We start from the raw sequence: 13,878 nt of genomic DNA on the forward strand, positions 1-13,878 counted from the left end.
CGCATTGATAGACTGGATATGATAGACTGCGCTTAACCTCTTTTTATAACCAAGTAGATAGGTACCTGCCTAATACATTACAGTGTGCATGTTCATCATCAACATCGAAACTCATTACAAGGTGACTAGGTGTTTCCCTACTTTATACTCCCCTCCTTCACATACAACTTCTGTACAAGTAGAATATCGTAGTTGAAACGACCTCCCAAAAACCAACTCAGCCCTACAACTTACCCCTAATCCCACCCATAAGCAGCGCATCGACCTTCGCCCCCTTCCTCAGCGGTTCCGTCCCGCTCGGCAAACACAACAAGCAATTCGCGCCCCTCAGACTTCCCACCCTCGAACTCCTCTGCCCCCCCGTGCTCGTCGCCACTAGAACCCCACTGCTTCCGACCGAGACGATAGCGCGGTGGTACTCTGGCCTCGACTTGTCCAGCGCGAAGTCGTGCGCGAGCGTAACGGAGACCTTCGTTAAACTAGCGGGAGTGATCCCAGACATCTGGAGAAGGGAAGGGAGGACGAAGAGGTGGAAGGTGACGATGGCGGAGGCCGGGTTACCGGGCAGCGAGAAGACGACCTTGGTGACGCGGGCGCCGGCGTTGTTCTTGACGGGCACGGTCGCGAAAGTCGTCGGTTTTCCGGGCTTCATGGCCACGCGGCCAAAGTGGATCGTGCCCCCGAGCGATCGCTCGATCGTCGGTTTTAGGAGGTCGAGCTCGCCCATCGAGACTCCCCCTGTAGTGATGACGAAGTCGACGCGCCGCAACGCCTCTCGCAGCGTCTCCTCCAGCGTACCTGGTTTGTCCGCCGCGATGCCGAGATCATGGACTTCGTAGCCGCATTCCTTCGCCGCGCACATCAGCGTGATGCGGTTGGTGTCACGCACTTCGCCTAGCCGTAGGTCGCCGGGTCGGTCGTGTTGGACGATCTCGTCGCCAGTCGATAGCACGCCTATGACGGGCTTGCGGTATGTTTTTACAGAGGCAACACCGACGGCGGCGAGGAGACCAATTTCGCCTCCCACGGCGGAGATCTGCTCGCCTTTGCTGAGAATACTGGACTTGGCCTTGATATCGCTGCCGACCTCGCGGATGTTCTCTCCCTCCCGCACATTGGCCGCAAGAATCTCCACCTCCTTTTCTTCTTTGCCGTCCTCGGTCATAGTCTTTAGTATCGTATCTTCCACCATGATGACGGACGTAGCCCCTGGTGGAAGTGGAGCTCCGGTGGTTATCCTAGCAATTTCACCCTCTTTCAAGGGTTTAACTTCGCCTGGGGAGGCGTGGGACACGGAGACAACAGGGAAGACTCCCTTCATGTTTCCGTCCTTGGGCACGACAACGGCGTAGCCATCGACAATACTAGCTCGAAAAGCGGGCACGTTTTCCCTCGCTTGGACATCTTCAGCTAGAACGTGGCCAGGCAATGATCTGTCAACCAAGGAGGTGGTGATTTCTGGTGACGGTGTATGCTCCTTTATCTTATTCAAAGCATCGTCAACCGATAGCATCGGAAAGGGGGACTCTCTGTTCCTCCGACTCGGGCCGAGGCTCGGGTCGTTAGACATGGGGTTTGAGCTAGGCGCTGTATATCTTACTAGACTGCCATGACCGTGGCCGTGACTATGACCATGGCTATGACTATGCTGATGAGTACTTCCGTGGCTATGGTGGTGGTCGTGAGTATGAAAGTGCCCGGGCTCCGATCTTATACCAGCTTCTGCTTCAAGTCTTCTCACCCCTCCAACGTGTAACGATCTCGAATCCATACCAGCAGCTTGGATACATGCGTGTGGTAATGTTTTTAAGACTGCCTGTAAGTTTTCCCGAGCCCCTTTTGGAGAACCTGGAAGTGTAATGATGAGAGACTTATTTCTGACACCAGCCACTGGGCGAGACATCATGGCGACTTTTGAGAGTTAATATTTTTCTACATGAAAAGGGGGTAATTAATGCCTTTACTAACAAGGGGTAACATTCAAAGAGGCCGTCAACATGCCGTGTACTATGCCAGGTGCAGGCTTATGGAGTAAAGCTGAGACAGCCTAAGCTCTGTTAGTTGAATCATTGCATCTACGGATGCTTTAATTTTGGATATTGTAGTGTATACCTCTGGAGTGTTGTCTGCTACTGCAAAGCCAGTGCCCCCTGTAGTCAGGATGAGGTTGATGGTGTCCGCCGCAACGTCGGTCCATAACATGATCTGTCTTTGGATCTGAGTGGCAACATCAGGGACAATTTTGGTATCAACCAACTCCCAGTGACCACCACCTTCTTCCTCGAGTACATCACTTAAGACAGCTTGAGAAGCATCTGTTGAAGGGTCTTTGGCTGCTGTTGTAGAAACGATGAGTAATACGGCTCTTAGGGTAGTGCTGGCCATCGTGAGCGAGGAGAGGATTAATGATTATTACCCAGGTGAAAAATACGAACAAATACCTAGGCTAGGCAAGTATGAATATATCAGATTATCTTCAACTGAGCGTATATACAAATAAGACTAGAGTTTATACTAGGGAATGAGTTAAGCTCAGTATAGGCAGCGAAGAGAGATCCAGTGGGAGTGAGGCCTTAGACGACCTGATTTATCACTTATAAGTACTTAAGTACTAGGTACTAAATACTAGGTATAGTGCAAAAGCGGGGCAGTACCTACTAAACTTGAATGCATACAGGTACATGCCATTATCTGCTTTGCCTTAAGGTTTGAAGCTATCTAATGTACCTAGTACCTACCCTCCATCATGAAGTAGAATCGGAAGGTTTATTTATATATGCTATTCACAGCCGTAAAAAGCTGCTTTTACTTCCACAAAATTGTATCACAAGTTTAGTTAAACTTCAATGTTCTTTTATGCACGTCATAAGTTGCACGGGTACAGACCCCTGTAATATCCACATAAATATCACTGATAAGATAGATAGAGCTCCGTTAAGTTTCCACTTAACGATTCGCGGTTTACAGTTGACAATTCTCACTTTCCTAGCCAATTCTCATCTTTAGATGATATATATAAGGAAATATTCTTCTTGTTGCGTCACAAAATTCCGAAACGGCTTTAGATTAGGATATAAATATCCTTCAACTTTCCAAAATGGTCCGCATTAAGGAGCGCTACCTCTTGGTTAAAATTCTCTATCCCAATGAGCTTGGCAGCCATTCCGACCTCCCTGACGTTGTAGTCATAAACCAACCTACAACTGACCAACTCAACCCTGCCGGTCTTCTTCGGGGTATAAGAGCCGAGGTCGCCAATCTATTCGGGGACTACGGCTCAGGGACTGTTGATGGCGGAAGCTTAGCAGGTGAGTCAACAGTGCCGAGCCCCCATCGCAACTTATATGAGACTTACGCCAACTTCATTTAGTCAAATATTTTTCTCCAGCCACCTCTACTTTCATATTGCGTACTTCACGATCATCATATCGCTTAGTATGGGCCGCCCTTGCCTTCATGAGCACTGTGCCTGTGAAGAATGGGAAGCCTTGCATTTTCCGTGTAGTCCATGTGAGCGGTACCATGCGCAAAGTCGAGGAAGAAGCTATACGTCGCGCTCGAAATCTCATTTTTGCGGCTGAAAATGAGCAAAAGGAGGTAAATGACGGTCTCCTTGACAATATATTCGGAAAATCCGAACGCCCGAAGCGAGAAATTGCCATGACGGACTTACCGGACGTTGAGTATGATAATAGCGACATAGAAATGGGTGAAATTATCGATGGTTGAAAAGGGGCATCACTGTTTTTTACGAACTACCTTGATCCCACTATCACCTCTAGGAGGTGGCATTCCGTCGTACGGGTCATCGCCGTCATCCGGAATTAAATCTGGCGTCGTAACTCCAGTGCCCCCTCCCATGGTCTTGCGCTGCGCCTCTTCCTCTTTCTCTTCTAGGGCATCGTATTCCTCCTTCAAGTCTACCCAACGCTCTTGGATATCTTCCACCTCCATCAAAGAGCTCTCATTACGCATGGCTATCTGCCATACCGTATCGTTAGCTCCCTCTGCACCGCCGAATACATAGCCTCCGGCCCTATCGATAATTCGCAGAAGATGCATCATCGTCTTCTTATTCTCGACAGATAGGACTTCGAATGAAACCAGACCAAAGTTCTCAATCAGGTTCGCGACAGCTTCGTTGAGTCGACTAAACTTTTCGCTACGCATCGCGGGCGCCTCTTCTTGGAGATAGGATACTAGATGTGACAGGTCTTGGACATCGGTATAGTATTCGAGGTTGAAGGGTAGGGGATCATATGATGAGACCTTGTCAATTTTGGTGAGGACATTGACATGAGGAAGGTCCATCTGTAGCATGGCTCGAAGAGTAAGGAGGAGGTTGGAAATGTAAAGGGACGGCTGTGTCAGGCAGAAGCTATCGGAAAGGTGAACAGCTACGAGCTGTGCTCTGTCAGTAATCAAGTAACCTAGGAGGCAACGTCAATGGAAAGCCATACCCGGTAACCCATCTTTTGGAGTTTGAAGAATATGTTCCGTAAGGAGTTGTGATGCGTGTATAGTTCTACTTGGCCAGGGCAATCGAAAATAACGTATGAATCTTCCAGTCTCTTCAAGCCTTCCTCAAGCCATTCCATGTTATGTTCGAGCTCTTCGAAAGCGTACAGCACACCACCATTTGGTCCAAGCTGGTCGTCGGCCATGATATCCTCCAGTTTGATGAGGTCGCGGATGTCGAGGGCGCAAGGGTAATTCGTTTTATCGTTGGCAGGGTCGAGGTTCACAACGGAGCATTCACGGCCGATTGCGCCCATAAACTGATGCACTATATTGGTCAAGCATCATTAGCGACCGAGAAACGACTGGAATGGATATGCAAATCATCTTGAAAGGTAGCTTACTGCCGTCGCAATAGGTACTCTTTCCAGAGCCTGGACTTCCCAGGACAAGCTGGGCGAAAGGCATCTTGTGTTAAGCTATTTGTACAGTAGTAGGATCACGGCACAAGAGTGGGAAGGTAATGTGTTGAAAGGGTGAAACTTAATGTCGGTGAATACTAGGTGTGATGAAGAAGTCTTGGAGATTGTTTTGGGAGTACTTTCCAACTACCGATGAGTGTACGATGATCGATTAGAAGCTACATACAACATTGAACTACCTAGTAACATGTAGGTACATACATAGAATTGCCCCTCCACCCCACGTTCCACAAGCTTCGGGAGAACGATAATTTAAGCGGTGGAAGACGGCAAGATAAGGTACCTAGTACCCAGCTTCTAGCTTTAACTTGACCGGTTATCACTGTAGTAATCTATACCCTTGCAATTAGCACCCCTGTCCAACTATTGATATTTACTTTGAACGAGTTTAACTGCAACTGCAACTGCGACTACAACGCCGAACTACACTATAGCAAATGCCTATCTACTAGGTACCTATCTACCTATTCTCTCTCACCTCACCGCATAAGAACTATTGGATCATCATGGCACCGTCAGGTACGTTAATCTACCCTTTAATTGAGAATGAAAGAAAGAGATAGAAAGAAACAGGAAAAAGAAAAAGAAAAGCGAACCATATATCTAGTACCCAATTAGTTACTACTTACTAACATGAAAAAAAAACTAACTACAGCAACACAATTCGAGCTCGCGCAACCCCCAAACGACGCCATCTCCGCCGTCGCCTTCGCGCCCGACTCGCCCTCGCGCCTCCTCGTATCCTCCTGGGACAAGAACGTCTACCTCTACGACACCCTAGCCACGAGCGGCAGCAGCGAAGAGGAGAACCCCAGCCATGGCGCCCTCCTGCGCACCTTCGAGCACCGCGCCCCCGTCATGGACGTCTGCTTCGGCGCCCACGGCCGCGAGGCCTTCAGCGCCGCCGTCGACTGGCAGGTGCGGCACATCGACCTCGAGACCGGCGACCAGACCGTGCTGAGCAAGCACGAGGCTCCCGTGCGCAGAGTCGTGTATAGCCGCGAACACTGTACGTCTTCTATCTCTCTCTCTATCCATCCAGACCGAGGAAAAGTTTTCTCTGACATCTAGCCAACAAAATAACAGCCATCCTCATCTCCGCCTCCTGGGACAGCACCCTGCACATCCACAACCCCTCGAACCCGTCCCTCGCGACCCTCACCATCCCCCTCCCCGGCAAGCCACACGCCATGGCCGCGAGCCCGTCCAAGGTAATCGTCGCCATGACCTCGCGCCTCGTGCACATCTACGACCTCTCCTCCCTCGCGTCCGCCCTCACCGCGCAGACCAACGACCCGCCGCAACCCTGGCAGCAGCGCGAGTCCTCCCTAAAATTCCTGACCCGCGCCGTCGCCGCCATGCCCTCGGACGCCGGGTACGCCACCTCATCCATCGAGGGTCGCGTAGCCGTAGAATGGTTCGACGCGTCGGCGGAGTCCCAAGCGCGCAAGTACGCCTTCAAGTGCCACCGGCAGGCGGGCGGCGACGGCACCGACGTCGTGTACCCCGTCAACGCGCTGGCCTTCCACCCCGTGCACGTGAGCACCTTCGCCAGCGCCGGCGGCGACGCCACCGTCGCCCTCTGGGACGCCGACGCCAAGCGCCGCATGAAGGTCTACCAGAAGTTCGCCGACTCCGTCGCCGCCCTCGCCTTCAGCCCCGACGGCCGCTACCTCGCCGTCGCCGTCTGCCCCGGCTTCGAGACCGGCATGGAGGACTACAGTGGCGAAGGGCGCACCAGGATCTTCGTCAGGGCCCTCGGCGAGAACGAGGCTATGCCTAAGGGCAAGGGGAAGTGAGCATCGCATACGGTAGGTATTCAAGACATGGAAGATGATGAAAAGGCCAAATTCAAAAATGCAACGAAAGTCAGACAGGACAGAGAGACGATAAAAAGCAAGCTGCGGGGTTTTGTGTCGCTAAATTGTTTGTGTATCGTCTATCAACTTGAGATTCTCTAGGAACAGGCTCAACCAGAGCCCGGAGCTGGCTGGCGTTTGTTAAGATATTAGGAAGGAAATATGTGAATTCTACAAATGAGTGATACACTCCCGCCAGCTTCTCTCTAAATTTTATGAAATAACATGATTGACTGTTGATATGTCAAGTTTTCATCTCTCTAGAAAGGGGCAATGAAATACAATGAAGTTTCGCCGGATTTTCTTGCCTTAGGTGATGCTCTCCTCTCCTTGTAGTACCTCTAACCCTAAAAATTCATGTTAAGGCCCCAACTTAGCCCTCTCACCAAAGGAGTATCATCTCCTTTAGCAGCATGGCTGTGTACCAGACGCGCTTTTCGATGGAACGGTCTCTCAAAAAGCCTCATTAAATTAGTGTAAGAATCAACTAAGCAGCTACATCGATCTCAAAGCCTTGGCCTTTTTAAATCTCTAAACACGGAGGTAGATGCTAAGTGCGATGAAAGATCGTTAGGAAAATGCCGAGTTAGGCGGACATTAATATATCGTAAGGGTCCTGTCTAAATTTCTGTGGCTCGTGTTCCTCATCTTCTTGAATCGAGATAGCTGAATCGCCGACACTTGACTCTCGGCCCCGGTGGGCGCTGGCCGATTCATTCTCTTCGAACTCGACGTCGTAGTTTTCGTGTCCATTGTCCACCGAGGACGCGGATTCGTAGGACAACTCTGTTTCATATTCTTCAACTTCATATTCCTCATGATCCTCTAACCTAGATTGCACAATAATTGAATCTGGCATGCTCTGTGGCATTGAGTCCCTAATAACCGCAATGTCGCTGCTGCGGAGAGGCTGCCCAAAATTCTCAAAATCCGAATGATTTCTTTTACGCCATCGAGGTGGGCTGTATCGTATCGCTTCTCTAGTTTGGGCTTCTGGGGAAGGCTGAGGTATTATAGTTGAAGGAATTGTCTGCTCATTCCTTGGCACTGTATGTTTCGGTTTCCGTGCTCCCAGCTCTTCTACGAAGTTATCCTTAGTTGGCCAGACGTCCTTGATTGGGCTGCGACGATTATTCATGTAGTATCGGGATACTCCTCTGGCCTTTGCGCAGCTGGTCCCTGATCCATGCGGCTTTTCTTGGGACGAAGTTTCAATTTCTAGCTGAAGCTGCCCTATACCAGATAAAGAACGAGGTCTGTTCTGTTTGTGTGTTCCAGTCATCAAGAAATGGAAGTCTGGTTTGGCCTCGTCGTCAGAGAATCCATCTCCTGCGCGCCAAATTGGTTCTGGTTGACTCTGGGATTTGGGAAAGCGAAATCCAGCCTTTTTTCTAGCTTTTCTCAGCCGAAATATGCCTTTCTGCTCGTAAGAAACTTGCTCATCGTTTGCGATTTGATTCACGTCCCCAGAAAGTGGTAGCTCCCCTGACGCCAGTGTCTCTGGACTGTTGGTACCTTGAGATGATTCATCAACACTTGCCCTACTTTCGTTAACAGGATTATCTGTCATATTTCTCTCGCCAACTCTCAGACGTTTTCGCGATCCCGTATTATGGAGATAGCGCGTCGATCGCATCATAGAGCGGCTACGTGGGAGACTTCTTCGCATGGGAGTTTCATTTAGTTGGGTAGAAGCCCTTGCTGGTGTATGATTGCGAGGATGTGGGTTTCTCTCGTCAGAAGATGTAATAGAATTATTTCTATATTACGGATTAGATCTCGTCCCGAATGAATTGGGATTGGAGAAGAGATCGACTGGGCACAGTGAAACCCGAAGCCCAGGTCTTGTAATTATGTACGGTACTTACCTATGTAATTGACCTCCTAATGGATCACCCGGGGCGGAGACAACAGATCTCCTCCGTTTGACGTTGGCACGAACAGGAGACGCCGACCTACCTCTCCTTTCTTCGAATAAGCCTGAGTGCTCATTATTTTTATATATGGGCTCATCATTGATATTCAGTGACCTAGTACGGGTTGGAAGGACAGCGGCAACCCTGGCACTAGTCAATGGCTTGTGGCTTATGGAAGAGTTCAAGTTGGGATCTAAGGAGGACGGTATCGTGGGTAATTTATTGAGTTGTATAGCGACTGGTCCAGCAGGCATGATTACAGTGAATTTAGATCCAAATGGGAGAACAAGTACTTGAACTATATAATTGGGGGGGAAGAAATAAAGATCTGTAAACTTGTCCTGTCGAAGATTTGTAGAAGAATTATAGAAGATTTATAATTGGAAAGGTGAGTTGAGTTTAATATTTGAATTTCGTACACTGAAAAAATACCTATGTGGGTATCTGTGTGAGAGAAAGGGGGGAAGGAGAGAAGGACGCAAAAAAGGGGGAAACCAAGGAAGGCGTACCTGTTGGGTTTACCAGCATACTAACATTACCATACTTCCCCTAGCCAGGTCTCATCTGGCCAACTCCAAAACACTGCACTATTCCCTACAGCAAATAGGGAAACTTCCGACTTGTCATAGTACACCTAATATTTGTTGACACACAAACACACCCCGCGAAACATGGACTATCTACCTAGGCATCACACGAGAAAGCAATACCATAGATTAGGGTGTCACGTGTAGTACCATTGATAGTCTTCTTAAAAGATCGCCAACTCTCCACCAAGACCGAACCCTTATTCCAATTCCCCAAAGAATCCCCGCGCCTCCACGACGCCCCAACTCCTCCACCGATCCCTAGCCCAGGAATCTAGCTAGGTAGTCCACGCGCATAGGTACTATCTACCACGTGAACTCGCGCTCCTCCTTGGGCCGCTCCTCATTGCACGGGAGGCACTTTTCTTTCTTCGTTGTGGTCGTCACGTTCCCCCCGTTGCAGTTGCCCGTGGCGGCCCCCTTGCACTTGGTCTCGCTGGTCACGACCTCAGATGTCCGGCCGCACGTAGGGCACTCGGTCTTGGTCTTCTTTTGCTCGCACATGGTCGCGGTTTTGTCTGTTTTTCTTGGATAGGGAGGAACTGTTAGCCCTGTTACATATGGGGAGGTTTACAACTCGACGACGTGTCCCGGGGAAAAAAGGGGGGAGGGAGAGGGGAGGGGGGGGGGGGGGGGGGGGGGGTTGAAAGGACATGTATTAGCATGAATCTTCCTCAATTCACGAAGGTGAAGGTGCAGGAGGGCTATGAGCATTAGGAGAAGACGATGATACATCAACGATGTGCAGGTAGGACGAAGCCACCATATTCAAGCAGCAGGAAGAGGTTTTCGCAAGGAGGCAGAATAACAGTTCAACATAGAGCATAAGAAGAAAGAAAAAGATAATGGCAAGATGAGAAAAAAGGCCGAGCGCAGGCTCTACCCAAAGGCAGTTGGCCTGATGAGTGCGCGAAGGGGTCATTTAGAACCGTCGAGGAGGTCGAGGGTGCCGGGTGCTTTCTTTTTGAGCTGTATAAGTTTCACTCCAGGGCGGTAAGGGTGTAAGGGTGGACGGGTGGGTAGAGGGCGACAGCGAGGTTTGGGATAGCTGCCTTCGGTACGAAAATCGTAATCGGCTGCTTACCTGACTTTCTTGGGTTTGTTGCTGTCGAGTTTTTTCTTGAGTGTTGTTGTTTTGCGGAAGCTTGATATCTCGAGTGCTTAAGGTTCGTAGGTATGCTGGATGTTTTTGGTATGATATAATGAAAATTTTCCGCTCTCTCTTGGGGAGGTAGCTGGTGTTTATATATGAGGGAACGCCGCCTTCGGGGTGACAACTATGACGAGAGAGGTAGCATACAGAGTCGAAAGGTGACACGGTATCTGGCATAATTCCTAGTCGAGACATATTCCTTTGGCATTAGGGGGTTCACAAGGACTACAGTCAGATATTTGCCACCATCCACGACTACCCAGAAGCACAGCTCAGCTCGCGGTACTGATTCGCAGCTGAAATATCTCATCTCAAGACTTGATGAGGCCTATGCTCTGGCCCTGTTAGTCAGGGTCACGGTAGACGGCCAGGCAAACAGCCCTGAGCATGGCAACCTGCGTTGTCAGTTCTACATATCAGATTACACCGCAAAGACTACTTCCTTGACAATAATATTTGCTTACCGAATCATCGCAACTGACTGTATAAGTGCCCAGTACTTAAGGATCTATTCTGAGATAGCAGGACAAACACTCCGACCCCCTAAACGGCCTCCCAGCTAGACGCCAGGCATCTTCTCCAGTAGCTTTGCACCTACCTAATTAGATAGTACTCACTGAATGGTCAATACTGACTACTAACTACATAGTTAGAATTACACCTAGAGACGCCGTGCCGTAACTCTAGGACAATCTTCTTACACAACACAAGCAACATAGAGGACGACATTTTGTATTATTCATCGACCCACCGACCTGTATAACAGTGAAAAGGGGCGAGACTGCGATGAAGACTTACAAGCAGGTAAAGAAGTAAGAACATATCTAAGAGTGTTACAACGGTTGTTATAATCCACACACTAGTCATACTTCATCATTCACTCACGACCGCACATTAACAAGCTAAGGTAAGACCCATGGTTTCCTCCCATTGAGGGGGAATATATATATATATATAAATACTATCCTTGACTATATTTGCACTCTACCATCAAATCAGTCCAAAGCTTATTGGAGTAGGGAGTATATAACAACTGATGTTGGTAGCATCGAAACTCGCCCTGTCAGAGCAGCTTCTTCCAACAACTCATTCCGAACCCGCCATCGAGTATCGTCAAAGGGAACTGCTTCCGCAGTTTTTCAACTTTTAACTTGAAGTACAAGTATGACTCAGTATTTTCCTGAAAGCCACCTCCACGAGTCAAAGAAAGAGCGGGTGCTCTACTCCCCGATCTTCTTCGCTGTGATGGGCTTGGGGTTGGGAACGTAGTCGGTCGTACCGCCCATGGACAATAGCCAAACTTTGCCATCGTGGTCGGTGCTCTGCCCCTGAAATAGGAAGCTGCGCGGGAAGCCATAATCGAATGGAACAGCACCCTCAATCTCCGCGATGTCGTCGTCATCCAGCGATAGCGTCAGGGCCTCAATATTGTCCTTGAGTTGCTCCTTGGTGCGCCCGCCGACGATGGGGAATACGTACGGTGCCTTGTGGGTAACGTACGCTTGCGCCACACTCGTAATTATGGTGCCCTTACGTCTAGCTACCGCTTCTAGAGCCTGGCTGACCTTGATCTCGGCCTCGGTTGGATCTCTAGAGCGACCACTAGTTTGCACCTGGCGCTGCTCCTCTGTCTTGAATTTTCCTCCACCAAGTGCGCCCCACGGCGCTAGGCTCATGCCCTCGGCCTGAATCATGGGGAGAATCTCGCGTTCAACATCGCGGCTCGCCGCTGACCATCGCCCTTGGTACACGCTGAATTGGCGTAAACCGTGATTGCGAGCGTACTCATTGGCCTTGCTCACAACCCAGGCGGGTGTGTCGCTGATGCCTAGATAGAGAACCTTACCAGATTGTACGAGTTGGTTCAAGGCCTGCATTACCTCGGGGATAGAAGTACTTCCGTCCCACCAGTGAACATAAAGCTACATGTCAAGCAGTGAGTACTAATGTACCTAGGTCTGCAATATTTGAAGCCAAGGGGAGGACTAAGAATCACTTACAAGGTCAATATAGTCCGTCTGCAACTTTCGTAAGCTGGCATTGACGGACACGTGTAGGCTCTTGGTGCCATTGCCCTGGTTATTGATCATAATCTCATCGAAATGTCCCGTACGGAAGTTACTGGAGTATTTTGTAGCGATGACTATGTAGGTGAGGCAGGTTTGTTAGTCAAAAATCCCGGGAGGTAATGGTGAGGTAATGGTGAGAAGTAAGTTACCCATCTGGTCACGAACACCACGCTTCTTCATCCACTCGCCAAGCCATGCTTCGGACTGCTCGGATTGGTAGTTATTGGCCGTGTCAATAAAGTTACCGCCCTGTTCGTAGAAGAAATCCAATATCTCCTCCGTAGTCTTTTGATCACAAGTACCCATATAATCCTTCCAGGCCTCGCCAAAATTCATAGCCCCAAGGCATAGTGGGCTGACTCTCACGGAAGCCGTGGGGGATAGGATACGATATCGAGCGAGAGGGCTCTTCGGTGTTGGGGGGATTCGCCAAACAGACATTTTGAGGAATTATCTGATGTAGTAGAAGTTCGATGAAGGTGACTCTTGTCAAAGACTTTTTATCGTTGTGATTTTTTTGTTTTTTTTTTTGTTGGACTTGTAAACTTTATATACCTATGTAGGTAACAAGCAATGGAGGTAGGTACAGTTCAAGATCAAAGTTGTGCAAGTTGATCTCGTGATGTCTTTGTCGCTCCTACTCTACCCTAGCTATGTGTATTATATAATAGTAGTAGGCAAGGTGGGGGGTGTTATTGGAGGGTGAGTGAGTGTTAGTCCAAGAAAGAACCTTTGAATGGGATCTTGACGAGCTTTTAAATAAAAAAGAACCCCTTCAATGGTTTCGACAAGAATGATTTCGAGTATATTCTAAACCCTTAGAACCGGCAAACCAGGTACCGATGTGATTGGCAGAAACATGGACGCATTCAATGTTTTCGAGAGGGGTTGAATCCAGAGGAGTTATAGGAGGTTGATCCTTAACTCCGTCTAGATGCATTCAAAAATGAAACCGCCTTCATTCTGATACATGCTACCCTCCTAGGGTAGGAAGTATTGTGCCTAGGACAATAATTGGCTTTTAGAGCTTGCTATCTCCGCCAGATCCGTTAGACCAGGCGAGCATCATGTTTCGCTTTTCTCCACCATGGTAGTGGATATAGGATGAGTAGCATTCAGTGATGCTAGGTACTAAGGTAGGTAGGTAGGTAGGCTTTTCTTGTTGTATAATGCAATTGCATGGCGACTTGGCAATCCGAAATGCAACATAGGTAGCCTAACCAACATTAGTAGTCATCGGAGAAAGAGATATGTCATCCAAAAGAGGATATCACACCAGGAGCTGACTAATAGGTCAGTGCTTCGTATCTACCTAAGTTAACCTAGTAGATATACATACCTAGGTGTGCGTATT

The 13,878-nt window shown here is 49.0% G+C and overlaps 6 protein-coding genes across 6 annotated transcripts; 2 read left to right on the top strand and 4 right to left on the bottom strand.

The window, feature by feature from the left end:
• Positions 1–26: 26 nt before the first annotated feature.
• GGS25DRAFT_494377 (gephyrin) lies at positions 27–2,711 on the bottom strand. The gene is made up of 3 exons (XM_049261351.1): positions 2,113–2,711; positions 1,969–2,047; positions 27–1,911 (listed from the first exon to the last, which is right to left on the bottom strand). The coding sequence occupies exons 1-3, from the start codon at positions 2,383–2,385 to the stop codon at positions 224–226; spliced, it is 2,040 nt and encodes a 679-aa protein (XP_049115508.1). The 5' UTR covers positions 2,386–2,711; the 3' UTR covers positions 27–223.
• A 386-nt stretch (positions 2,712–3,097) lies between these two features.
• On the top strand, positions 3,098–3,713 carry GGS25DRAFT_522626 (ribonuclease P/MRP protein subunit; the record flags this gene model as incomplete). Its single annotated transcript, XM_049264275.1, has 3 exons — positions 3,098–3,308; positions 3,371–3,597; positions 3,696–3,713. 3 exons carry the CDS (start codon positions 3,098–3,100, stop codon positions 3,711–3,713), a joined length of 456 nt encoding a protein of 151 aa, XP_049115509.1.
• On the bottom strand, positions 3,660–5,134 carry GGS25DRAFT_319139 (uncharacterized protein). Its single transcript, XM_049257802.1, has 3 exons — positions 4,863–5,134; positions 4,461–4,786; positions 3,660–4,404 (listed from the first exon to the last, which is right to left on the bottom strand). The coding sequence occupies exons 1-3, from the start codon at positions 4,924–4,926 to the stop codon at positions 3,739–3,741; spliced, it is 1,056 nt and encodes a 351-aa protein (XP_049115510.1). The 5' UTR covers positions 4,927–5,134; the 3' UTR covers positions 3,660–3,738.
• Positions 5,135–5,292: 158 nt separating this feature from the next.
• GGS25DRAFT_494381 (mitotic checkpoint protein BUB3) lies at positions 5,293–7,096 on the top strand. Its single transcript, XM_049261352.1, has 3 exons — positions 5,293–5,459; positions 5,596–5,949; positions 6,027–7,096. The coding sequence occupies exons 1-3, from the start codon at positions 5,447–5,449 to the stop codon at positions 6,737–6,739; spliced, it is 1,080 nt and encodes a 359-aa protein (XP_049115511.1). The 5' UTR covers positions 5,293–5,446; the 3' UTR covers positions 6,740–7,096.
• Positions 7,097–7,293: 197 nt separating this feature from the next.
• GGS25DRAFT_532337 (uncharacterized protein) lies at positions 7,294–8,969 on the bottom strand (the record flags this gene model as incomplete). The annotated part of the gene is made up of 2 exons (XM_049265578.1): positions 7,294–8,559; positions 8,668–8,969. The coding sequence occupies 2 exons, from the start codon at positions 8,967–8,969 to the stop codon at positions 7,386–7,388; spliced, it is 1,476 nt and encodes a 491-aa protein (XP_049115512.1). The 3' UTR covers positions 7,294–7,385.
• Positions 8,970–11,363: 2,394 nt separating this feature from the next.
• GGS25DRAFT_319187 (norsolorinic acid reductase) lies at positions 11,364–13,132 on the bottom strand. The gene is made up of 3 exons (XM_049257804.1): positions 12,674–13,132; positions 12,456–12,598; positions 11,364–12,377 (listed from the first exon to the last, which is right to left on the bottom strand). The coding sequence occupies exons 1-3, from the start codon at positions 12,963–12,965 to the stop codon at positions 11,676–11,678; spliced, it is 1,137 nt and encodes a 378-aa protein (XP_049115513.1). The 5' UTR covers positions 12,966–13,132; the 3' UTR covers positions 11,364–11,675.
• Positions 13,133–13,878: the final 746 nt, after the last annotated feature.

The sequence above is a fragment of the Hypoxylon fragiforme genome (genome assembly GCF_022984875.1).
Source record: "Hypoxylon fragiforme strain CBS 206.31 chromosome Unknown GGS25scaffold_6, whole genome shotgun sequence".
NCBI lineage: Eukaryota > Fungi > Ascomycota > Sordariomycetes > Xylariales > Hypoxylaceae > Hypoxylon > Hypoxylon fragiforme.

What these genes read in the sequence shown, in the direction of transcription:
- GGS25DRAFT_494377 (XM_049261351.1), bottom strand. Translation starts at nt 2,385, where the DNA reads ATGGCCAGCACTACCCTAAGAGCCGTATTACTCATCGTTTCTACAACA. An exon ending in TAGCAGACAACACTCCAGAG is followed by an intron (nt 2,048 to 2,112) that starts GTATACACTACA and finishes AACAGAGCTTAG; the next exon opens with GCTGTCTCAGCTTTACTCCA. An exon ending in CTCTTTGAATGTTACCCCTT is followed by an intron (nt 1,912 to 1,968) that starts GTTAGTAAAGGC and finishes AACTCTCAAAAG; the next exon opens with TCGCCATGATGTCTCGCCCA.
- GGS25DRAFT_319139 (XM_049257802.1), bottom strand. Translation starts at nt 4,926, where the DNA reads ATGCCTTTCGCCCAGCTTGTCCTGGGAAGTCCAGGCTCTGGAAAGAGT. An exon ending in GAGTACCTATTGCGACGGCA is followed by an intron (nt 4,787 to 4,862) that starts GTAAGCTACCTT and finishes TGACCAATATAG; the next exon opens with TGCATCAGTTTATGGGCGCA. An exon ending in TCCAAAAGATGGGTTACCGG is followed by an intron (nt 4,405 to 4,460) that starts GTATGGCTTTCC and finishes GACAGAGCACAG; the next exon opens with CTCGTAGCTGTTCACCTTTC.
- GGS25DRAFT_494381 (XM_049261352.1), top strand. An exon ending in CGTGTATAGCCGCGAACACT is followed by an intron (nt 5,950 to 6,026) that starts GTACGTCTTCTA and finishes ACAAAATAACAG; the next exon opens with CCATCCTCATCTCCGCCTCC.
- GGS25DRAFT_319187 (XM_049257804.1), bottom strand. Translation starts at nt 12,965, where the DNA reads ATGTCTGTTTGGCGAATCCCCCCAACACCGAAGAGCCCTCTCGCTCGA. An exon ending in TGGTGTTCGTGACCAGATGG is followed by an intron (nt 12,599 to 12,673) that starts GTAACTTACTTC and finishes TCACCTACATAG; the next exon opens with TCATCGCTACAAAATACTCC. An exon ending in AGACGGACTATATTGACCTT is followed by an intron (nt 12,378 to 12,455) that starts GTAAGTGATTCT and finishes CTTGACATGTAG; the next exon opens with CTTTATGTTCACTGGTGGGA.